Here is a 26,111-nt window from a genome sequence, read left to right on the forward strand (position 1 = left end):
AGAATGTACAAGGCATGGTTAGTAAGTTTCTAGAGGCTACTGAACTAGGTTGTATCACAGACAGTGAAATAAGTTATCAAATATTCCAGGTAGATTGTGATCAGCTAGGTATATAGGCTGAGACTTGGCAAATGGCATTCAGTCTAGATAAGTGCAAGGTGTTGCGTGTTGGGAAGTCAAACCAGGGAGGAACTTAACAGTAAATAATAATGCCTTGAAGAGTGTTAATGGAGTAAAGGGGTCTAGGAGCGCAGGTACACAGTTCCCTGAAAGTGGCATCATAGATGGACAGGATGGTGAAGAAAATGTTTGGCACACTGGACTTTATCGGTCGGGGCATCAAATATAAACATAGAAGCATAGAAAATAGGTGCAGGAGTAGGCCATTCAGCCCTTTGAGCCTGCACCGCCATTCAGTATGATCATGGCTGATCATCCAACTCAGAACCCTGTACCTTCTTTCTCTCAATACCCCCTGATCCCTTTAGCCACAAGGGCCACATCTAACTTCCTCTTAAATATAGCCAATGAACTGGCCTCAACTGTTTCCTGTGGCAGAGAATTCCACAGATTCACCACTCTCTGTGTGAAGAAGTTTTTCCTCATCTCGGTCTTTAAAAGGCTTCCCCTTTATCCTTAAGCTGTGACCCCTCGTTCTGGACTTCCCCAACTTCGGAAACAATCTTCATGCATCTAGCCTGTCCAATCCCTTTAGAATTTTATACGTTTCAATAAGATCCCCCTTCAATCTTCTAAATTCCAGTGAGTATAAGCCTAGTCGATCCAGTCTTTCTTCATATGAAAGTCCTGCCATCCCAGGAATCAATCTGGTGAACCTTCTTTGTACTCCCTCTATGGCAAGAATGTCTTTCCTCAGATTAGGGGACCAAAACTGCACACAATACTCTAGGTGTGGTCTCACCAAGGCCTTGTACAACCGCAGTAGAACCTCCCTGCTCCTGTACTCAAATCCTTTTGCTATGAATGCCAACATACCATTTGCCTTTTTCACCTCCTGCTGTACCTGCATGCCCACCTTCAATGACTGGTGTACAATGACACCCAGGTCTCGTTGCATCTCCCCTTTTCCTAATCGGCCACCGTTCAGATAATAATCTGTTTTCCTGTTCTTGCAACCAAAGTGGATAACTTCACATTTATCCACATTAAATTGCATCTGCCATGAATTTGCCCACTCACCTAACCTGTCCAAGTCACCCTGCATCCTCTTAGCATCCCCCTCACAGCTAACACTGCTGCCCAGCTTCGTGTCATCCGCAAACTTGGAGATGCTGCATTTAATTCCCTCATCTAAATCATTAATATATATTGTAAACAACTGGGGTCCCAGCACTGAGCCTTGCGGTACCCCACTAGTCACTGCCTGCCATCCTGAAAAGGTCCCGTTTACTCCCACTCTTTGCTTCCTGTCTGCCAACCAATTCTCTATTCACATCAATACCATGTGCTTTAAGTTTGCACACTAATCTCCTGTGTGGGACCTTGTCAAAAGCCTTTTGAAAATATAAATATACCACATCCACTGGCTCTCCCCTATCCACTCTACTAGTTACATCTTCAAAAAATTCTATAAGATTCGTCAGACATGATTTTCCTTTCACAAAACCATGCTGACTTTGTCCAATGATTTCACCTCTTTCCAAATGTGCTGTTATCACATCTTTGATAACCGACTCTAGGATTTTCCTCACCGCCGATGTCAGGCTAACCTGTCAATAATTCCCCAGTTTTTCTCTCCCTCCTTTTTTAAAAAGTAGGGTTACATTAGCCACCCTCCAATCCTCAAGAACTAATCCAGAATCTAAGGAGTTTTGAAAAATTATCACTAATGCATCCACTATTTCTTGGGCTACTTCCTTAAGCTCTCTGGGATGCAGACAATCTGGCCCTGGGAATTTATCTGCCTTTAATCCTTTCAATTTACCTAACACCACTTCCCTACTAACATGTATTTCCCTCAGTTCCTCCATCTCACTAGACCCTTGTTCCCCTACTATTTCCGGAAGATTATTTATATCCTCCTTAGTGAAGACAGAATCAAAGTAGTAATTCAGTTGGTCTGCCATGTCCTTGTTCCCTATGATCAATTCACCTGTTTCTAACTGTAAGGGACCTACATTTGTCTTGACCAATCTTTTTCTTTTCACATATCTATAAAAGCTTTTACAGTCAGTTTTTATGTTCCCTGCCAGCTTTCTCTCATAATCTTTTTTCCCTTTCCTAATTAAGCCCTTTGTCCTCCTCTGCTGGACTCTGAATTTCTCCCAGTCCTCAGGTGTGCTGCTTTTTCTGGCTAATTTATATGTTTCTTCTTTGGACTTGATACTATCCCTAATTTCCCTTGTCAGCCACCGGTGCACTACCTTCCCTGGTTTATTCTTTTGCCAAACAGGGATGAACAATTGTTGTAGTTCATCCATGCGATCTTTAAATGCTTGCCATTGCATATCCACCGTCAACCCTTTTAAGTATCATTTGCCAGTCTATCTTAGCTAATTCACGTCTCATACCTTCAAAGTTACCCTTCTTTAAGTTCAGAACCTTTGTTTCTGAATTAACTATGTCACTCTCCATCTTAATGAAGAATTCCACCATATTATGGTCACTCTTACCCAAGGGGCCCCACACGACAAGATTGCTAACTAACCCTTCCTCATTGCTCAATACCCAATCTAGAATGGCCTGCTCTCTAGTTGGTTCCTCGACACGTTGGTTCAGAAAACCATCCCGCATACATTCCAAGAAATCCTCTTCCTCAGCACCCTTACCAATTTGGTTCACCCAATCTATATGTAGATTGAAGTCGCCCATTTTAACTACTGTTCCTTTATTGCACACATTTCTAATTTCCTGTTTAATGCCATCCCCAACCTCACTACTACTGTTAGGTGGCCTGTACACAACTCCCACCAGCGTTTTCTGCCCTTAGTGTTATCCAGCTCTACCCATATCGATTCCACATCCTCCAGGCTAATGTCCTTCCTTTCTATTGCGTTAATCTCCTCTCTAACCAGCAATACTACCCCACCTCCCTTTCTTTCCTGTCTATCCCTCCTGAATATTGAATATCCCTGGATGTTGAGCTCCCATCCTTGGTCACCCTGGAGCCATGTCTCTGTGATCCCAACTATATCATATTCATTAATAACTATCTGCACATTCAATTCATCCACCTTGTTACGAATGCTCCTCGCATTGACACACAAAGCCTTCAGGTTTGTTTTTACAACATTCTTAGCCCTTATACAATTATGTTGAAAAGTGGCCCTTTTTGCTTTTTGCCCTGGATTTGCCTGCCTGCCACTTTTACTTTTCACCTTACTACTTTTTGCTTCTACCCTCATTTTACACCCCTCTGTCTCTCTGCACTTGTTCCCATCCCCCTGCCGCATTAGTTTAAATCCTCCTGAACAGCAGTAGCAAACACTCCCCCTAGGACATTGGTTCCAGTCCAGACCAGGTGCAGACCGTCCTGTTTATACTGGTCCCACCTCCCCCAGAACTGGTTCCAATGCCCCAGAAATTTGAATCCCTCCCCCTTGCACCATTTTTCAAGCCACGTATTCATCTGAAATATCCTCCTATTTCTACTCTGACTAGCACGTGGCACTGGTAGTAATCCAGAGATTATTACCTTTGTGGTCCTACTTTTTAGTTTATCTCCTAACTCCCTAAATTCACCTTGTAGGACCTCATCCCGTTTTTTACCTGTATCATTGTACCTATGTGCACCACGACCACTGGCTGTTCACCCTCCCATTCCAGAATGTTCTGCAGCCGCTCAGAGACATCCTTGACCCTTCACCAGGGAGGCAACATACCATCCTGGAGTCTCGTTTGCAGCCGCAGAAACAGCTATCTATTCCCCTTGCAATCGAATCCCCTATCACTATAGCTCTCCCACTCCTTTTCCTTCCCTCCTGTGCCTCAGAGCCACCCATGGTGCCACAAACTCGGCTGCTGCTGCTTTCCCCTGATGAGACATCTCCCTCAACAGTATCCAAAACAGTATATCTGTTTAGGAGGGAGATGACCTCAGGGGACTCCTGCACTACCTGCCTACTGCTACGCTGTCTAGTGACCACCACTTCGCTTTCTGCTGTGTAGCCTTTACCTGCGGTGTGGCCAACTCACTGAATGTGCTATTCACGACTTTCTCAGCATCGCAAATGCTCCGGTATGAATCCAATCGCAGCTCCAGATGCTCAATGCGGTCTGCCAGAAGCTGCAGCTGGACACACTTCCTGCACACAGAGTCGTCAGAGTCGTAAGAGTTGGGAGGTTAAGTTGCAGTTGTATAAGATGTTGGTGTGACAGCACTTAGAGTATTATGTACAGCTTGGATCACCCAGTCACGGAAAAACATCATTAAGTTGGAAAAGAGAGCAAAGAAAATTAATAAGAAAGTGCAAAGTGTCAAGGGACTAAATAAGAGAGATGTTGGGTTGGCAAGGACTTTATTTCTTAAAGCGTAGGAAACTAATGGATGACTTTATAGTGGTGTACAAAATCATGAGGGACATAGATAGGGTTAATGCACACCATCTTTTTCTCCAGGGAAAGAAAACCAAAAATTAGAGGGCATGTATTTATGGGGAAATGTTTAAAAGGTCCTGAGGGGCACTTCTTCATGCAAAAGCCAGAGTGTACATGGAACATACTTCTAGAGGAAGTACATCAGGGAGTACAATAATGAAATACTTTCCAATAAGAAAATGGATAGAAAAGGTTTAGAATGGATACAAACCAAATGCAGGCAAATGGGACTAGCTTAGGTGGGCGTATTGGTCAGCATGGCTGAGTTAAGCCGAAGGACCTATTACCACTCTATACTCTATTACTCAGTGATATTCTAGAATTCTTGATCTAACCAAAGAGATATTTTACTAATCCTGTGTAGTTAACTGCCTCAGGAAGGGATGGTTGCCTGTGTAGATGATCTTATAGGACAGAGGATGAATTTTAAACAGTGAAGAAGGCACCAGATGCATCTTACAGGAAAATTGAGTATATTTTAGTATAGTAGAGCCACTGACTCACAATGTCAGAGATACTGTTTCAATCCTGTTCTCAGGTACTGTACTGTCTGCAGTCTCTATATTCTCCCTATTGATTACATGAGCTTTTATCAGGTGCTCTGATATCCTCACTCATCCCTAAGGTACAGTATGTGAGTTTCTGGGTTAGTTAAACACTGCAAATTGTCCTGGTTGCAGATGAGTGGTAGAATCTGGGGAGAGTTATGAAAATATAGTAAAAATAAAAAAACAGGATTAACACAGAGTTTGTGCAAATGGGTGGTTGATGATTGGCACAGACCTAGTAGGCTAGAGGACCTGTTTCCATGCAATATCTCTCTTTGACTCAGAGAATGTCAGCAGAAAATGCTAAAAACATTCAGCAGGTCAGGCAACATCTACAGAAAGAGAAATATAGTCAATGTATCAGGCCAAACATCTTTTGTCAGTAACAATGAAAGGTCTTTGACCATGAACATTGTTCTGTTTCTCTCTCCATGGATGCTACCTGACATGAAGTTCAAGTTCAACTTCAAGTTCAGTTTATTGTCATTTAACTGTACACATGTATACTACCAAATGAAACAACAGGTGCATAACACAGTACATATAACTCATACACATAACACACAATAAAGTAATATTACCACAAATAACAAAATGCATATACAAGTTTAAAAAGGAGATAGCATAACACTGCTGGCACTTCATATATGATGGGACTTGAGTGGTGCCAGGAAACTCAGTAGTCTTAAACCTGGAGGAAGAAACTGGTAACAGTTCTTGTCCTAATGCTATGGTACTTCCTGAGGGGCAAAGAGATTGTGGGATGGATAGGAGGGATCATTGACAACGCTTATATTCCTATGTATGCAGTGCTCCTGATAAATATCTCTAATAGCTGGAAAAGAGACCCCAAAGGTTATCTAAGCAGTCCTTGCAATTGTTTTTAAGGACTTGTGGTTAGATGTCTTGCCAATTTCCATAACAGATGATGATGCGGCTGATCAGGACATTCTCAATGGAGAGAAAGGAGCCTGAACCACCTGAAGAAGTAGAGATGCTGCTGTATTTTCTTGACCAAAGAAGAGATGTTGAGGGACCAGGATTGATCATCCATTATGTGCACTCTCAGAAATATGGAGCTCCTAACACTGTCCACAGAGGAGCCATATATGTGCAGTGAGGAGTGATCAACCTGCACCTTCCTGAAGGACACAATCATCTCTCTTTGGTTTGTCCACATTGAAACTCAAGTGCTTGCACCATTCTACCAGCCGTTCTATATGGCTCTCTCCATTCTCTGTATGGTGTCTCAATGTCGTTGTGATGAAGCCATCCACTGTTGTGTCATCAGTGAACTTGATGATTTGGTTTGAACTGGATCTAGCAGTGCAGTCATGCATCAGTGCAGAGTGAGTACACAGCCCTGGGAAGCAGTATTGCTCAGTGTGATGGAGCTCGAGATGCTTCTGCCAAAATGAACTGACTATGCATGGCCTTTCTGTCAAGCAGTATAGGATCCAGTTACAGAGAGAGGTATTGGGACCCAATGAGGACAGTTTTCTCTCCAGCTTCTGAAGGGTGATCATATTAAATGCCAAGCTGGTCAATAAACTGTAATCTGGCATATGAGGAACCATTTTCCATTTGGAAGAGGATGGAGTGAAGTTCATCATCAGTGAACCAATGTGACTGATATGTGAACTGGAAAGGGTCCAATGGGTACTGGGATGTGGGTGGCTGTCTTGAAGCCTGATGGGACAGTGTAACGTTCCAGGGAGATGTTGAACCTCAGTTAACTGGGCTGCACAGTCCCTCAGCACCTGACCAGGTATATTATCAGGGATGGCCAGACAGAGTGCCTGTTCCTCAGGGTTAATGGTGGCCTTCCTCGCCAACACATCATTCTGTGCATCAAATCTAGCGTAAAAGACACAGCCTATCAGGAAGAGAAGTGCCACTGCTGTTGATGTGCAGGGCAGACTTGAAGTCCATTATGGACCAAATGCCCTCCCACATGCAGCTGAAGCAGAGGCTAGAATTTACATTTGAGAAATTAGAGGCATTACAAGTGTATGCAGGGTGGTAGTTCAAGTAATGAAATGCTCCTCCCGTGAGATTCAAGATTCAAAAACTTTATTATCATTCTAACCGTACATCAGCTCTGCAGGGCAGAATGAGACAGCGTTTCCCAGGAGCAGTGCAATCATAACATAACAAACGCAACACTAAATAATAAACATAACAATAAATAGTAAATTATAAATAGTAAAACACAACAGCCACATGTCAGTTAAAAACAAGTTATAAGTGTTCAGTGCAAGTTAAAAGTGTCCAAAACAGAGTCAGGTAGAGCAGCTATTTAGCAGTCTGACTGCCTGTGGGAGGAAGCTGTTTAGTAGCCTTGTGGTTTTAGTTTTGATGCTCCTGTAACATTTACCTGATGGCAGAAGAACAAACAGTTCATGGAGAGGGTGTGAGGGGTCTTTAATGATGTACTGTGTCTTCTGGAGGCATCAGCTCTGAAAGAGGTCTTGGACAGAAGGTAGGGAGACCCCAATAATCTTCTCTGCTCCCCTAACCACCCTCTGCAAGGCTTTTTTGTCGGCAGCACTGCAGCTGTGGGATTTCATGGTAACTAACAGTCTCTCTGATGCCTACATCTGCAGAAAGTGCACTCAGCTTTAGCTCTTGCCTGACTGACAAGGCCAAGGAACTTGAACTGGAGCTGAATGTACTCAGGACCATCCAGGAGGCTGAAATCTTCATAGATGAGACTTTTACTGAGGTAAGCACACCCAGAGTGCTGACTTCAGACAATAGATGGCTGACCACCAAGAGAAGTAAAGGAAGTAAGTGGTCAGTGCAGGGTACTCCTCAGCAACAAGTATACCCCTTGGAATACTGCTGGGCAGTTGACCTATCAGGACAGAGCAGCAGCTGCCAGGCCAGTGGCACTGTGGCCAGTGCAGACTCAGCAGGTACAAAAAGGATGGAACACAGCAGGCCAGGGAGCATCTATAGGAAGAAGCACTGTCAACGTTTCAGGCCGAGACCCTTCGTAAGTCCTGACGAAGGGTCTCGGCCCGAAACGTCGACAGTGCTTCTTCCATTAGATGCTGCCTGGCCTGCTGTGTTCCACCAGCATTTTGTGTGTGTTGTTTGAATTTCCAGCATCTGCAGATTTCCTCGTGTTTGCACAAAAAGGATGGGTTACACCTGAACCTAAAGAGGACCAATATCCTTACATGCAACTTTGCTAGGCCTTTTGGGGAGGGTTTAAACTAGTTTTGCATGGGGATGAGAACCAAAGTAATAGGGCTAAGGATGGGGCAGTTGGTATACAAATCAGTGCAGTGGTAGTGACACTGTGAGGAAGGACAGACAGATAATAGGGCAACATTACAGTCAGTCAATGAGGTGAAGTACAACATAGGGACAAAATCGAAAAGGGTGATGAATACAGGACTTGTAAGTGTTACATTTGAATGCATACTGAATATTGTAGATGATCTTGTAGCGCAGTTAGAGATTGACAGGTATAATGGTGTGGGCATCACTGAGATGTGGCTGAAAGAAGATTATAGTTGGCTTAACATCCAAGGCTGCACTTTGTATTGAAAGGACAGGCAGGTAGGCAGAGGAGGTGGGATGGCACTGTTGATATTTAATGAAATCAGATCCTTAGAAAGAGGTGACATGGGGTTGAAAGCTGTAGAATCCTTCTGGATAGAGTTAAGAAATTGCAAGGGTAAAAAGACCCTAATGGGAATTGTATCCAGGCCTCTGAACAGTAACCAGGATTTGAGTTACAAATTACAACTGGAGACAGAAAACATGTCAAAAGGCAAAAATGCAATGTTCATACGGTGGTGTCTGAAAAGAGGATGCTGTCCAAGTTGCATGCCATCTTGGACAATGTCTCCCATCCACTCCATAATGTACTGGTTAGGCACAGGAGTACATTCAGCCAGAGACTCATTCCACCGAGATGCAACATTGAGTGTCATAGGAAGTCATTCCTGCCTGTGGCCATCAAACTTTACAACTCCTCCCTCAGAGTGTCAGACACCCTGAGCCAATAGGCTGGTCCTGGACTTATTTCCACTTGGCATAATTTACTTATTATTATTTAATTATTTATGGTTTTATATTGCTATATTTCTACACTATTCTTGGTTGGTGCGACTGTAATGAAACCCAATTTCCCTCGGGATCAATAAAGTACGTCTGTCTGTCTGACACTCATGGGGAATTTCAATACTCAGGGAGATTGGGAAACTCCCAATTGATGCTGGATCCCCAAGAGAAGGAATTTATAGAAAGCCTACACTTTTTAGAGCATCTTGTTGTTGAGCCCACAGGGGGGAAAGCAATTCTGGATTCAATGTTGTGTGATGGTTTGGGAGCTTAAGGTAAAGGAACCCTTGGGAGACAGCATAATATGATAAAAATTCATCCTGCAGCTAGGGAGGGAGAAGTCAGATCTATCAGTATTACAGTGAAGTAAAGAGAATTAGAGAGGCATAAGAGAGGAGCTGACCAAAGTTGATTGGAAGGGGTCACCAGCAGGGATGACGGCAGAAGAGCAATAGCTAAAGGTTCTGGGATCAATACATTCCAAAGATGAAGAGGTATTTTAAAGGGCAGATGAGACAACTGTGCCTAACATGTGAAGTCAAAGGCAGCATAAAAGCAAAAGAGAGGGCATATAATATAACAAAAATTAGTGGGAAGTTAGAGGATTGGGAATTTTCTAAAAACCAACAGAAGTAAACTAAAATAGCCATAAGGAGAGAAAAGATGAAATATGAAGGGAAGCCTGCCAATAATATATAAAAAGATATCAAATTTTTTTTCAGATATATAAAGAGTAAAAGAAAGATGGGAGTGGATATTGGACTGCTAGAAAATGACATTGAAGAGGTAGTAACAGGGGACAAAGAAATGGCAGATGAACTTAATTGTATATTGTATTGGTCTTCACAGTGGGAGACATTAGCAGTATACCAGAAATTCAGCAGTGTCAGGGAACAGAGGTCAGTGTTACTAAGGAAGAAGGTGTTTGGAAAGCTGAAAAGTCTGGTGCTAGATATATAGGTCACCTGGATCATATGGACTACACTCCAGGGTTCTGATTGAGGTAGCAGAAGAGATTGTGGAGGCATTATTAATGATCTTTCAAGAATTGCAAGATTCTGGAATGGTTCCAGAAGACTGGAATATTGCAAATATTACTCCACTCTTTAAGAAGGGAGGGAGACAGAAGAAAGGAAATTATAGGCCAGTTAGTCTGAAATCAGTGATTGGGAAGGTGTTGAAGTTCTTTGTTAAGAATGTGGTTTCAGGAGGCACATGACAAAGTAGGCCAAAGTCAGAATGGTTTCCTTAGGGGGAAATCTTGCCTGAGAAATCTGTTGGAATTATTTGAGGTAATAACAGGCAGGATAGGCAAAGAAGAGTCAGTAGATGTTGTTTAATTAGATTTTCAGAGGGTCTTTGACCAGATGTGGCACATGAGACTGCTTATCAAGAAAACAGCCCTTAGATAGATAGATAGATAGATAGATAGATAGATAGATAGATAGATAGATAGATAGATACTTTATTCATCCCCATGGGGAAATTCAACTTTTTTCCAATGTCCCATACACTTGTTGTAGCAAAACTAATTACATACAATACTTAACTCAGTAAAAAAAAATATGATATGCATCTAAATCACCATCTCAAAAAGCATTAATAATAGCTTTAAAAAGTTCTTAAGTCCTGGCGGTAGAATTGTAAAGCCTAATGGCATTGGGGAGTATTGACCTCTTCATCCTGTCTGAGGAGCATTGCATCGATAGTAACCTGTCGCTGAAACTGTTTCTCTGTCTCTGGATGGTGCTATGTAGAGGATGTTCAGAGTTATCCATAATTGACCGTAGCCTACTCAGCGCCCTTCGCTCAGCTACTGATGTTAAACTCTCCAGTACTTTGCCCACGACAGAGCCCGCCTTCCTTACCAGCTTATTAAGATGTGAGGCGTCCCTCTTCTTATATTATAAGTAAGTATTATAAGAAAGATAGCAGCATGGATAGAAAATAGGCTGACTGGCAGGAAGCAGTGAGTGGGAATAAAAGGGGCCTAATCTGGTGTTCTGGAGGGTTTGGTATTACTTTTCAAATTATATGTCAATGGTTTGGTTGTCAGAATTTTTGCCTTTGTGGCCAAATTTGCAGATGATACAAGGATACACAGAGAAGCAGATACTGTTGAGGAAGCAGGTTGTTTGCAAAAGAACTTGGACAGATTGGGTGAATGGGGAAAGAAGTGGCAAATGGAATATAGTGTAGGGAAACGTATCCTCTTGCACTTTGATAGAAGGAATTAGAACATAGAGTATTTTCAAACTGGGGAAAAAAATCAGAAAATCATAGGTGCAAATGGACTTGGGAGTCCTTGTGCAGGATTTCCTAAAGGTTAACTTGTAGATTGAGTTGGTAGTAAAGAAGGCAAATGCAATGTTTGTATTCATTTCGAGAGGACTGGAATATAAAAGCAAAGATATAATGCTGAGGCTTTATGTGGCATTGGTCCGACCACACTTGGAGTATTGTGAGCATTTTTGGGCTTTCTATCTAAGAAACAGTGCGCTGACATTAGAGAGGGTCCAGAGGAAGTTCACGAGAATGATTCCAGGAGTGAAAGGGTTAACTCATGAGTGTTTGATGGCTCCAGGCCTGTATTCACTGAAGTTTAGAAGAATGGGGTGGGGGGGGGGGGGGGGGGGAATCTCTTTGAAGCTGATTGAATATTGAAAAGCCTAAACTGAGTGGATATGGAAGGATGTTTTTTGTAGTGGGTTAGTCTAGGACCAGAGGGCACAGCCTCAGGTTAAAGTAGGGGTTCCCAACCTAGGGTCGCAGATACCTCTGTTAATCGTAGGGGTCCATGGCATAAAAAAGTTCGGGAACCATTTAGAACAAAGATGGGAAGGTATTTCTTTAGCCAGAGGCTGGTGAATCTGTGAAATTCATTGCCTCTGATGGCTGTAGAGACCAAATCATTGAGCATATTTAAAGCTGAAGCTGATAGTATCAAAGGTTACAAGGCGAAGGCAGGAGAAAGGGGTTGAGAGGGATAATTAGTCAGTCATGATGGAATGGCAGAACAAGCTCACAGGGCCAAGAGGCCTAATTTTGCTCCTATGTCTTAATGTGTTATGCTTCCTGTGTCACAGAAATTACTGTATATTCTCTGTGAATAATGCTGTTTTGCCTTCCTGATGGGATGGGAAGATACAGCTCTTGCTGACTGAGAGCTGTCTTATTCCTCTGATTTGAAGGTAGCATCATGCCCATACCTCTGCTGTTAGCCATGCTTTCTGATTTGCCCTTACGTGGATGTCCTCAAAGCACTTCTCTATGTAGGCAGTCACAGATCTCACATATCCATCAATGTTAATGTAATGATCGTAGGTTGCTGCCTCCCTGAACATTTTCTAAGGTGCATCCAGCACTTCCTCTTTTTGTCTTACATTTCCAGCAACAGTTTTTTAAAAAATTTTCACATTGTGGCGACCCACTTTCTGCGCAGGCGAACCAGCTCACAAATAGCCAGCGCGCGGAGGGAGACTTTGGTAATGCACCTCTGACGTCATTTCCGCCCGGAGAGGGCAGGCGCTAGGGATTAAATGCCAGCGCCACAAAGTTTGAATAAACTAGTCTCGAAACGACTTACTAGAGACTAGTCTCTAGCTCTGTATGTAGTACATCGCTACATTGGTGACCCTGACGGTCCAAACGGGATTTGGACCAAAGATGACCAACTCTTCATCTGTTCACACAGTTTCGCTTAAACTGCCGACTTTCTGGACGCTGCGACTACGCATGAGGTTTAGCCAAGCAGAAGCCCAGTTCCAGATTCGGCAGATATCTTCTGATTCCACGTGTTACTACCACATAGTGAGCGCCCTCGACCAGGAGACGGCCGCCCAGGTTGCAGATTTCATACAGTCATCCCCGGAAGAAGGCAAATATGAAGCATTCAAAGCGCTGCTCATTGGGACCTTTGGCTTCTCTTGGCGTGAGCGGGGTGCCCGCCTGCTTCACCTAAACGGTTCGGGAGGCAGACTGCCGTCAGCATTGATGAACGAGATGCTGGCCCTGGCTGACGGACACAAGCCCTGCCTCATATTCGAGCAAGCGTTCCTAGAGCAACTGCCCGAGGACATACATCTGCTGCTGACCGACGCAGATTTCAGCGACCCCCGGAAGGTGTTGGCCCGGGCAGACGTGCTGTGGAAAGCCAAGAGGGAGAGCGTGGCGTCCTTCGGTCAGATTACCAGGCCACGCGCCCAACAGCAGATCAGACCAGGCCCGGCAGTGGGGTGCACACAGCACAGAGGCAGGAGTGAGGAGGCCAGTGAACAGTGGTGTTTCTACCACCAGTGGTGGGGCCCAAAAGCCCACCATTGTCTTCCGCCCTGCAAGGGCCAGGGCCAGCTGCCGCTAATGACTATGGCAGCTGGCCACCAGGACAGCCTCTTGTACGTCTGGGACAAACAGTCGGGACGCTGCTTCTTGGTTGACACCGGAGCGGAAATCAGCTTCTTGCCCCCGACGGGGTACAACACCCACAACAGGAAGCCAGGACCCACCCTGAGGGCCGCAAACGGCAGCACGATACGGACCTATGGCACCTGCACAGTGCAGCTGCAGTTCGGCACCAGCCGGTTCACGTGGGACTTCACACTGGCTGCTGTGGCCCAACCACTCTGGGAGCCTGCTGGTTGACTTGCAAGGGAAAAGACTGGTACATGCCGAGACTTTCCAGACATTCTCCCTGGGTGAAGCCAAGTTGCTGGCCCCACACCAGGACACACCAGTTCACGGCAGCCATGCCCAGACACGGGGTTCAGCACCACATTCCGACCAAGGGACCACCCCTCCACACCCGCGCATGAAGGCTCCCCCTGGAAAAGCTCCGCCTGGCGAAGGAGGAGTTCAAGAGGATGGAGGAATTGGGGATCATACGGAGGTCCGACAGCCCATGGGCCTCCCCCCTGCACATGGTGCCCAAAGCAGCCGGGGGTTGGAGACCATGCGGCGACTACCGCAGACTGAACGAGGCTACCACTCCAGACCGCTACCCCGTGCCGCACATACAGGACTTTGGAGCAAACCTGCACGGGGCAAGAATCTTTTCCAAAGTAGACCTCGTCTGGAGATACCATCAAATCCCGGTACACCCTGAAGACATCCCCAAAACAGCACTCATCACCCTGTTCGGCCTGTTCGTGTTCCTCCGAATGCCTTTCAGCCTGAAGAACGCCGCACAGACGTTCCAGCGGCTAATGGATGCGGTGGGACGTGACCTGGACTTTGCGTTCATCTATTTGGACAACATCCTTATAGCCAGCAGTAGTTGCCAGGAGCATCTGTCCCAACTCCGCCAGCTCTACTGCCGCCTGAGTGATTTCGGCCTCACGATCAACCCGGCCAAATGCCAGTTCGGTCTTGATACCATCAACTTCCTGGGCCGCAGGATTACCAAAGACGGGGCAACACCTCTGCCCGCCAATGTAGACGCGATCCGCCACTTTGCCCGGCCCAACACGGTCAAAGGCCTACAAGAGTTCGTTGGTATGGTGAACTTCTACCGCCGTTTCCTCCCCTCAGCAGCCCGTATCATGCGCCCTTTGTACACCCTCTTGTCGGGTAAAGGCAAGGACATGACTTGGGGTGAGGAGGCCGCGGCCACTTTTGTTAAAGCCAAGGAAGCCTTGGCAGATGCCGCGATGCTGGTGCACCCCAGAACGGACATTCTGACCGCACTCACGGTGGACGCATCCGACACAGCAGTCAGTGGGGTGCTGGAGCAACCCATCGAGGGGCGCTGGCAACCCCTGGCGTTCTTCAGCAAGCACCTACGACCACCTAAACTCAAGTACAGTGCTTTCGACCGGGAGCTGTTGGCACTGTATCTGGCAATCCGGCATTTCAGGTACTTCTTAGAAGGCAGGCCGTTCACCACGTTCACGGACCACAAACCGTTGACCTTCACATTCACGAAGGTGTCCAATCCCTGGTCGGCTCGCCAGCAGCGACATCTGTTCTACATCTCCGAGTACACGACGGACATCCAGCATGTCTCGGGAAAGGACAACGTCGTGGCGGACGCATTCTGCAGACCGGCTGTCCAGGCCCTGTCCCTGGGGGTGGACTATGCAGCACTGGCGGAGGCGCAGCAGGCAGACGACGAGATGCCCAGCTACAGGACCGCAGTCTCGGGTTTGCAGCTGCAGGACTTTCTCGTAGGCCCAGGTGAAAGGACCCTCCTGTGCGACGTGGCTACTGGCCAACCTCGCCCCATCGTCCTGGCAGCCTGGAGGCGGCGAGTTTTCGACTCCATACACGGTTTGGTGCACCCATCTATCAGGACAACTGTCCGGCTGGTCTCCAGCAAGTTTGCGTGGCACAGACTTCGCAAGCAGGTCAGTGAATGGGCCAGAACGTGCGCGCAGTGCCAAACAGCCAAGGTGCAGCGGCACACTAAAGCCCCGCCGCAGCAGTTCGAACCCACCCGCCGGAGGTTCGACCACATTCATGTGGATATCGTGGGCCCCCTACCAGTGTCCTGAGAAGCGCAGTACCTCCTAACTATGGTAGACCGGTTCACGAGGTGGCCAGAGGCGGTCCTGCTCACCGACACGTCTGCCGATTCCTGCGCCTGAGCACTGATTGCAACCTGGGTAGCACGTTTCGGGGTACCGGCCCACATTACCTCCGACAGGCGCCCAGTTCACCTCCAGCCTGTGGTCGGCTGTGGCCAGCCTGTTGGGAACGCAGCTACACCACACTACTGCCCACCACCCACAGTCGAACGGACTAGTGGAACACTTCAACCATCACTTGAAGTCGGCTCTCATGGCCCGCCTGAGACGACCTAATTGGGTGGACGAGCTTCCCTGGGTCCTGCTTGGAATTTGCACAGTGCCCAAAGAGGATCTGCACGCCTCGTCGGCCGAGTTGGTGTACGGCACATTCCTGGCCATCCCAGGAGAATTTATACCAGCCCCAAGGGGGCAAGAGGAAGAACCCGCAGCAGTCCTGGACAGGCTACACGAAAGACTCGGCAACCTGGCCCCCGTACCGACTTCACAGCACGGACGGACCCCGACCCATGTACCCAAAGACCTGCAGAACTGTAAGTTTGTGTTTGTATGAAGGGGCAGACACTGGGCACCGCTACAGCGGCCGTACGAGAGGCCGTTCAAGGTGATCAACAACAACGGGTCCACGTACGTTCTGGACATTGGGGGGAGAGAGCAGGTTTTCATGGTGGACCGACTCAAACCAGCCCATGTGGACTTGGCGCAGCCAGTCAAGATTCAGGCACCGTGGCGCAAAGGCAGACCTCCCAAACAGAGGCTGATCCAGACTGTGGACATTGGGGGGTGTATCACCGGTTCTGGGGGGGGGGGGGGGGTGTTATGTGGCGACCCAATTTCTGCGCAGGCGAACCGGCTCACAAATAACCAGCGCGCAGGGGGAGACTTTGGTAATGCACCTCTGACGTCATTTCCGCCCGGAGAGGATGGGCGCTAGGGATTAAATGCCAGCGCCACTAAGTTTGAATAAACTAGAAACGACTTACTGACTGCGTGTCGTCTCTAGCTCTGTATGTAGTACATCGCTACAACATCATAAATAAGTACTTCAGTTTTGGCTTTGAGCTTTGTCTCCAACAGAGGCAACAATCTACCTCAACCATGACATGAACAACACCACCAAGTATCAAGTTCCCTATGACCCTCTGCTTTAATGCCATGGGCAATCAGGGCACATCAGCAACATTGCTATGTATATCTAAGTGTTAGGGTATCAAAAAGGGTTTCTGCATCTTCTTAGCAGCTGAAAGAATGACGGTGAGTATGAGTATTGTGTGCTTGCTGAAAAGGGAAAGGATGAAATACAGAATACTGTGATCACATCTTTCTAATACATTCTAAAATTATCTTTGAACATTATCCAGCTTTGTTCATCTTTTTCCAGCTTTTAAAAAAGAATATCGATCGACCATTAAATAAGAATACTCTTTCAACATTGGTACCATATCTGTGCTCTTTATCTGTTCCATTCATTTTTTAGATACTGACTAGCCTTCTATCCATTTCCATTGTTTACAATTATCACTAACGAATTGTGGCAATCGTTTCACTTTGTTATTAAACCCATGTTCATTTGATATTGCCATTGAGTTCTCTTTTGCTTTCTTATTAAGTGCAAAATATCAAAGTTAGAGGTAGAACTGTGGCAAATACATTGTCTTGCAACATCTTTAGTAACTTGCTAGAATCACTGAAGGGTAGATGGAATATTTACATGTATGGTTGAAGTCCTTGTTTGGATTAGCAATAGTAAAGTTAAGAGTAAATAAATGAAAGACTTCTTTATAAACTTTGTGTCATTTTGAAGCAAGGTTTTTAGGGATTACTCCTGGGAAAATCATTGGCATGTGAGCCATAAATTTCTCATAAAATAAATAGGTGGTAAATAACAAGTAGATACCTGGAGTTTTTTGAGAAGAGCTCCCTGCAAGTGCCACTTTCCAATGGAAGTTCCCAATTGCAGAATTACTCCATAACATTGCTCTAGCATATCACTGAATTAATACTGGCAGTGTTAATTGCCAGCTAGAGGCATAAAAAGGAAATCTAATTAATCAACATCCACAGCTCTATCCTACCTGTTATTTCCTAATAGAATTCCAACATTAGTAAAGAAAGCCGAGGATCATTGTAAGGTGAAAGGGAGAAAGAGTTTACAAATTGTAATCAAAATAGTTTTGAGGAAACTAAAATTATTATGATTTTGTTTTTGTCTAGTAGACAGGTTGATTGTCAGCCATAACAGATGTCAGGTGAGTATTTCACCCTGTAACAATGTCAGTGTTCAGGGCTGTAAAACTACCTTTCACTTAAAGGCTTTTCTTAAGAAGTAGGACCTAATTTGCAATCATAACTAGAATGGCATTTGAGTTACAATTTTTTGACAATAGCACTGGCATTGACAATGACCTTGTCAAAAGCCCTTTTCATCTCCTTTGAGCATTCTTTGAGATACTCTTGCGTAATTCTACATGTATAATACCAAATAAAAATGTATATGTGTCATGATTGGCTGTGCTCCTTTTATCCTCTGCTTTCAAGCTCATGTTGCAGCTGTAGTATTTCTTTCTCAAAGATGATTTTTTAAAACTCTGTGAAAGTATATGCAAAAATGCATAATTCAAATAAAAGGAATGCTATATTTGAAGTGTGAATGTACCTTGGTTATAGATTGTGGGAGGCAATTGTGATGTGATCACTGCAGAATTATGCATTACTTATAAGATCATAGACTGGATAGAGATCAAGTTAGTATTTAAAGTAGATTGCAAGAAATATCAAAGCATCATATTAGTATTTTAAACACCTTTTTCAATACTTTAAGTTTAGTAGTTAAATTAAGGTTTCTATCCGTGACCACGTGAAAACATTATGACTTAAAACAGCAGAAATGTTTTTAATTCTTGGTGTTCATTGCAAGACTAAGTGGAGAGAAAGGTCAAAAGATCATAATACTTCTCATATTAGGTTCAATGGCAAGATGTTGTACTTGCTCACGCTTCACTGTTGACTTAATATATGCCCTTCATGTACAAACTTAGAATTTCAAACTGCAGTAATATTTTTTCTCTTTCATGTATTTTAACTAGAGATGAATTCCCACACAGGAAGAGTACTGATCTGATTTTGTTACTCAAGCATGAGACAAGGTTTTTTTTTAAATCATAACCTTGGTCTGTGTATTAAGAAGAAACTACTAAAGTTCTGTTATTTTTCTTTCATGCAAAGACAGTTAAATAAGTGGCATTTCCCAATGCAAAATCTTATTTGCTTCACTGAACAACTTCTTCTGTAACATTTCATAACAGGGTCAATACAATGTAGCCTGCGATTACATTTGGCGAGGATACGAGATTGCAATGACCTTGGGTGATCTACGTTTAGTAGAGATAATGCAGGTTCACTTCAGCATCTATAAGGCTCATACAATGATGACCACATATTGTCATTGTGTTGAAGCTGCTGGACACCTGGATCTTGAGCGTTTGGTGACATGGAAGGATAGCAGAGTAGACATGTTCTCTGACTCCAGTATGGAAGGTAAGTTGTTGAGCACAGAGCATAATGATGACTCTGAATTGTTAATGGATAGACCATGATGTAGTCACATTAATTATTTTTACATCAATTATTGTTCTATTTCCTTACTTAATTTAATTTTGAGTTTACATTCTTTTTTATTTTGAAACATGGCTGGATGTTTGTAAGTGTGATGCAGCTATCCAGTGTAACTAATACATGATTAATGTGTTAATTGATATTAGCAGATGGAGCCAGTTTGCTAAAAAAATGTCCTGATGCCATCACAGTAAAAAGCTGAATAAAATTATGGTTAGTCTCTGCTAATAATCTCAATTGTGATTGATCTGGTTCACCATCCGTGCACGCTGCATACATTATTCCCACAGTTGCACTGCTGTGACCATGTCACAAGGGGAGCTATCTGTGGGTGGTTACTAGCTTCAGATAGCAGATCAACTGTCTTTAAAGTGCTTCTGATATTTTAAAGTATTTAAATAACTGACAGCATTAAGATTACTAAAAAAACTGTTTACATAAAATACCTTTGTGCACTAGAAAATTAAATACATTTAAATTTTGAAAGATAAGACAAGAAAACACATTTCTCCAGTTATCTTTTCAATCAAGTTTGAAATGAATGGGGTCACGTTACATTCACTAGCCATCCCTGCAGAGGCGCAGAAAGCACAGAGGTGCGTTAGATCTCCAGACCTGAGACATATGTTTTCCCGGGCTAGACTGAAATGCTAGAACAAGCAGAGGAGCAATAGATCAGATGCATCAGCATGTGACCTTAAACTCATTCCTGACCTCTGCATGGCAATGCATAGCCACATTAATCAGAATAAAACTAACACACACTGTGGCAAGATGGCAGTTCTTTAAAGAGCAGAACAGCCAGCAGAAGACCAGCCCATTGTGATCTGTTTCAGTCAGTGTATTGATGCTGGTTTGGTAAACAAACTGAAATGAAATATTCAATGAAACAAACAAAAAATAATTGTCAACTTTATTCTATATTAACTTGAGGATAATATTCTAATTGTTTCAAACAACAACACACACAAAATGCTGGTGGAACACAGCAGGCCAGGCAGCATCTATAGGGAGAAGTGCTGTCGACGTTTCGGGCCGAGACCCTTCGTCAGGACCCTTCTAATTGTTTGTATGCTTGAGTATAATGAAATGTATTTTACAAAATTGGAAATAGATTTTGAAATATATTGTTTAATATATTAAATAATATATCTAAAGTTAGAGTATATTACAAATTTCATGCTTCATTGTGCTACTGGCCACAAAGGAAGCTTGATTTGTTTTTAGAGCAATTTAATGTAATTTGAATTCTACTGTATATTGCTGCCTTATAGCATTAATAGTTCTGGTGATAATGTGGAAGCAAGGGATTAATCCATTAATGTAATATTTTAAATGTGCAAATTTATGTATTATCATATCTAATTTATGATTTGTGGTTAAGTATAATAATTACAAATTTATTATTTGTCTTATTGATGTAAGGTTTTTAAAGGATTTTGTTTTAAGATTTGCATACTGCCATTTTTAATATTTACAGTAAATATTTAGTTGAAACATTATTTGTTAGTTACAATTTCTGCATAATTTGGAAGAGTTGATCCTGTGTCAGACTTTGGAACATCCACTGAAACACAATGCTAGGTGTTTAACAAGAGCGATTTCATGGAACTGGTTGGGGAAATGGGATGAGTGATGCTAGGAACAATGTATTAGTGACAAATTGAGCAAGCCAGAAAGTTGGCCTCAAAAGTCATTCTGCTAAAATTCAGGTTTTACAGAAAATGTCGAGGGGCAACCAGTCTACTTTCTCCCAAAGTACTTGGAACAACTGCATATAATCATGAATCCACTTTGCAGTTGAGTTTCCCAGACTTCAGGATACAAACATACTCATTCTCAAAAATAGGATTCAAAACCCATCCATCTCAACAAAAGGGTTTGTGAATTAGACCTATTAATCGTGCAGCCTGCTCTAAATTGCCACAGGAACTGAGGTTGCCAACAGTACTGTATTGAAGACACATATTTAAGTGGAAAATTGGCGGCCCCATTCAAAATCCTTAACAAGATGCACCTTTCCTTTAGGCTTCTTCGTTAGTAAGATTACAGAACATATAAATAAAGCCCTGGATGGTTTCTGAAATAATACTTATACTGGAGTCTCTTAACAAACACAATGACCAGCAGTATTTGAGTATCTTGTAGTAATCCTCCAATCATCCAAAAAGCACTGGGAGGCAGAACAAGGCACAGCCCACAGTAACTTTGACAGCTGCCTAAGCCACATCCAAATCCAGCCAGCAGATTGAGCTGTCAAATACTGCTATTTGCAGCTGCCATATATGAGAAGGAGGATCAAGAAGAAATGGAGTGTGGAGGAAGAAAGAGAAGAGTAATAGACCCAGGAACAACACCTTAACAACTCATTTGAAACACAGCGTTGAAATACAGTAACGTACTGGTGGCTAAGACTGTCAATGAATTCGCAACCTGTCAGGGATAAAGTACACATACAATGGAGTTATAACTCTGGTAGGTGGGGAAACTCTGATGTATTCATTCTCTCTCACCTTCACCCAAAACATCTCCCCACATACTGTTGAATTATGTGGGTTAGTAAATGTTCAGGGCGGTGCAGCAAATGAATGTTAAGAACGACCAGAGCAAAGTCATAACAAACCTATTTTCTCTAATCATGTCATTAACATACGTTGCTTCACCAGATATATCCAAAATCATACAGAACAAACAGAAAGTGGAATTAAAACAAGCTCATTTTGTAGGATTTGGGCACTGGAAGTAATCTTGGCATTAAGTAATTATCCCTTATTACCCTTGAGAAGTTCATGGAGCCTGTTGTAAGATGTTCTAGTATGTAGACACACGATTGCAAAGTATTATATTTTGAAAACAGATTGATATGCAACCTGAAGAATTTCAGGTGGACATGTTCACAAGTGCTAGGTGCCCTTGTTATTCTGAATGGCTATAGTTGTGAATTTGTAAGGTGCTATCAAAGCATTATTATCCATATTGTTTATGGCAAGTACTGTAGCCACAGGTTGTTCTGTCCTGATGGTGTCTAGGTTCATGAGTATAGTGTTGTTAGTACTGCATAGTACTCGATCCTGCTCCTGATTGTATGTCCTGGTTGGTGGAAAGACTTCGCTCATTTACTAAAGGTTGACCAAGATTGACATTTATTTATTAATATCTATGTATATATCTGTCTATGTATTTATTTAGAGATACAGTGCAGAGGAGGCCCTTTTGACCCAGCAACCACCTGTTTAACACTAGCTAATTACAGGACAATTTACAATCTCCGATTAACCTTCTAACCAGTACATCTTTGGGAGGAAACCAGAGCACTCAGAGGAAATACACACTGTTCATGGGGAGAATGTACAAACTCCTTAGCTCCTCCGGTGTTGGAATTGTACTCCAAATTCCAGAATGCCAGTAGATGTAATAGCATATACTAACCGCTACGCTACCTGTGGTGAATATTTATGTGGCTATTCCCGTTCAATTTCTGGTTTCTCATTATCTGGTGCAAATAGCATGCTTTATTTTCAAAAAGTGGCATAGAACATTCCATGCATTTGACACCATCACATTAATGAGATCACATAGATACTCATCACATACACATCAGGGAGAGTATAGAATTGACACTGATTTGGCTATATTCACATTCAATAAAAGCTATTTTGACCTTGAACAAAAGTAGGTGAGTGAGCATTTTGGAGAGAGTGACAACTCCCTGACCTTTACCATGGCCTTTGACAGGGATAGAGCAGGCAGTATGGACAAATATTAAATTGGAGGGAAGGCCGATTATGATGCTATTAGGTAGGAACTTGGTAGCATAAATTACTAACAGGTGTACTCAAGGAAATGCTCAAAGGAAATGTGGAAGTTGTTTATGAGCATTTCCATGGGATTCTAGATAAATTTGTCCCATTGGAGCAGGGAAAGGATGGTAGGGTGAAGGAACCATGGTTGACAGTAGATGTGGAACATCCAGTCAAGAGAAAGAAGTAAGTATACTTAAGGTTTAGGAAACAAGTATAGGAGAGGACTAGTGAAAGTTATAAGATAGTCAGGAAGGTGTTTAAAAAGCTAGAAGATATGAGTAGGATTAAGGATAACCCCAAGTTATTCTACACGTAAATAAAGAAGAGGAGGATAATTAAAGTGAGGGTAGAACTGATCAGAGATAAAACAGTAAATGTGCCTGGAGTCAGAGGAGCCAAGGAAGATCCTTAATGAATTCTTTACTTCAGTATGTACCAGTGAGAGGGACCTTGACAAATGTGAGGACAGCATCCAGAAAGACTTGGAGAGATTAGAGCAAAGAAGTGGCAGATGAAATACAGCATAGTAAAGTGTATGGTCATGTATGTTGTATAAGGAATAAAGGTGTAAATTATTTTATAAACAGGGAACAAATTCAGCAATCAAAGATGCAAAGGGACTTTGGAATCCAAGTGCAGGATTCCCTAATAGTTAACTTGCAGATTGAGTTGGTAGTAAGGAAGGAAAATGCAATGTTAGGCGAGGACTTGAATATATAAGCAATGATGTAATACTGAGACTTAATAAGGCACTGGCCATACTGTAATTTTTGGCTACATATCTAAGAAAGGATGTGCTGCCATTGGAAACAGTCCAGAAGAGGTTTACGAGAATGATTCTGAGAATGAAAGGGTTATTGTATGAAGAGTGTTTGATGCCTCTGGGCCTGTACTCACTGGAGTTTAGCAGAATGCTGGGCTATCTCATTGAAACATACCGCATATTGAAAGGCCTAGAAAGAGTGGATGTAGAGAGGATATTTCCAACAGTGAAAGAGTCTAGGACCAGAGAGCACAGCTCCACAATAGAAGGACATCCCTTTAGTACAAAGATGAGGAAGAATTTCTTTAGCCAGGTGGTGGTGATGATTCATTGCAACTATAAAGGTCAAGTGATTTAGTATATTTAAAGCAGAGGCTGATAAGTTCTTGATGAATAAGAATTAAACATTACAGAATAAAGAATGTGGTTGAGGGGGAAAATAAATCAACCCTGATCAAATGGCAGAGCATATGTGGCAGGTTGAATGGTCTAATTCTGCTCCTATAATTTATGTCTTATTGTCAAATGCTGGAACATGTCAAAATTAAGGAGGAGGATATGCTAGAACTTTTGATAAACATTGAATAGATAAGTTCCTGGGATCAGAATCAGGTTTAATATCACTGGCATATGTCATGAAATTTGTTATTTTGTGGCAGTAATCAGAAATATATTGCAATAAAAGTATTCCTAAACAGGAATATTTGGTAACTCCCATTGGAGCTACATGCAAACAGTTGTCCCCTAATAGCACCATCTTAACATTGGATAGGCTATACACCAGGTTACTACTGGAATTGACTGAAGAGATTACTGCAGATTTGGTGATGATATCCCATAGGAATATCAGAGATTCAAGAATGGCAACTATTATTTATTTGTTGAAGAAAGGTAAAATGGATAAACCTAAGATTATAGACCAGTGAATTTTACATTAGAGCATAAGATGTAGTAGATGTAGACCATTCAGCAGATCACGTTTGTTCCGCCATTCCATTTTGGCTGATTTATTATCATATACCCAGTGACTTGTTCTCCAGTGCCTGTGCAATGAATTCCACAGATTCATCACCCTCTGGCTAAAAATGATTACTCCTCATCTCTGTTTCAAATGCAAGTTCCTGTATTCTAAGGCTGTGCCCTTTGGTCCTAGACTTGCCCACTATAGGAAACATCCTCTCCACATCTACTTTATCTAGGCCTTCAGTAGGTTTCATTGAGAGTCCCCCACCCCCATCCCAATTTTCTAAACTGCAGCCATCAAACACTCCTTATGTGTTAACTTTTTCATTCCTGGAGTCATTCTCATGAACCTCCTCTGGACCCTCTCCAATGCTAGCACCTTTTCTCAGATAAGGGGCCCAAAACTGCTCATAATACTCCAAGTGCAGTCTAACAAATGCCTTATAAAGACTCAGCATTTCATCCTTGCTTCTTATATTCTAGTTCTCTCAAAATGAATGCAAACATTCCATCTGCATTCCTTACCACCAATTCAACCTGGAAGTTAATCTTTAGGAGATCTTGCGCAAGGACTCCCAAGTCCCTTTGCACCTTTGAAGTTTGAATTTTCTCCTGGTTTATAAAATAGTCTACACTTTTATTCTTTCTACCATACACTTTGCTGCATTATATTCCATCTTCCACTTCTTTGCCCATATTTTAATCAGTCTAAATCCTTCAGAAGACTCCTGGCTTCCTCAATAATATCTGTCCCAGCACCAATCTTTGTATCGTCCACAAAGCCATCAATTCTGTCATCCAAATCATTATACATATAACAACCATGCTGACTTCTGCCTATTTTATCATGTGCCAAGTGCCTTGAAATCTCATCTTTAATAGTGGGCTCCAACATCTTGTCAACCACTGAAGTCATACTAACTGGGCTGTAATTTCCTTTATTTTCCCGCCCTCCCTTCTTAAAGAGTGGTGTGATATTTGCAATATTCCAGTCTTCCAGAACCATTCCAGAATCTAGTGATTCTTGAAAGATCACTACTAATATCTCCACAATCTCTTCATTTATCTCTCTCAGAACCCTGGGGTGTAATCAAACTGGTTCAGGTGCTGTCTGGATTTGAAAACATGTCTTATGAGGAAAGGGTGAGGAAGCTGGGGCTTTTGTCTTTGGATGCAAGGACGATGAGAGGAGACTTTATAGAGGTGTATAAGATGATGAGAAGCATTGATAAAGTAGACAGTCAACACCTTTTCCACAGGGCAG

General features: G+C 43.0%; 1 protein-coding gene across 5 annotated transcripts in view; it reads left to right on the forward strand.

Moving 5' to 3' along the window:
• ttc29 (tetratricopeptide repeat domain 29) overlaps positions 1-26,111 on the forward strand; it is a 366,818-nt gene that overhangs the window by 214,483 nt on the left and 126,224 nt on the right. For 4 of the 5 annotated variants that reach the window (XM_073042934.1, XM_073042932.1, XM_073042933.1 and 1 more), the window contains exon 10: positions 19,009-19,240. The exons of the other annotated variant lie outside the window; for it this stretch is intronic. In XM_073042934.1, coding sequence (XP_072899035.1) covers positions 19,009-19,240 — 232 coding nt within the window. The remainder of the gene's footprint in view (positions 1-19,008; positions 19,241-26,111) is intronic. 5 annotated transcript variants of the gene reach the window in all.

Source organism: Hemitrygon akajei, chromosome 4 (assembly GCF_048418815.1).
Source record: "Hemitrygon akajei chromosome 4, sHemAka1.3, whole genome shotgun sequence".
In the NCBI taxonomy this organism is placed as follows: domain Eukaryota; kingdom Metazoa; phylum Chordata; class Chondrichthyes; order Myliobatiformes; family Dasyatidae; genus Hemitrygon; species Hemitrygon akajei.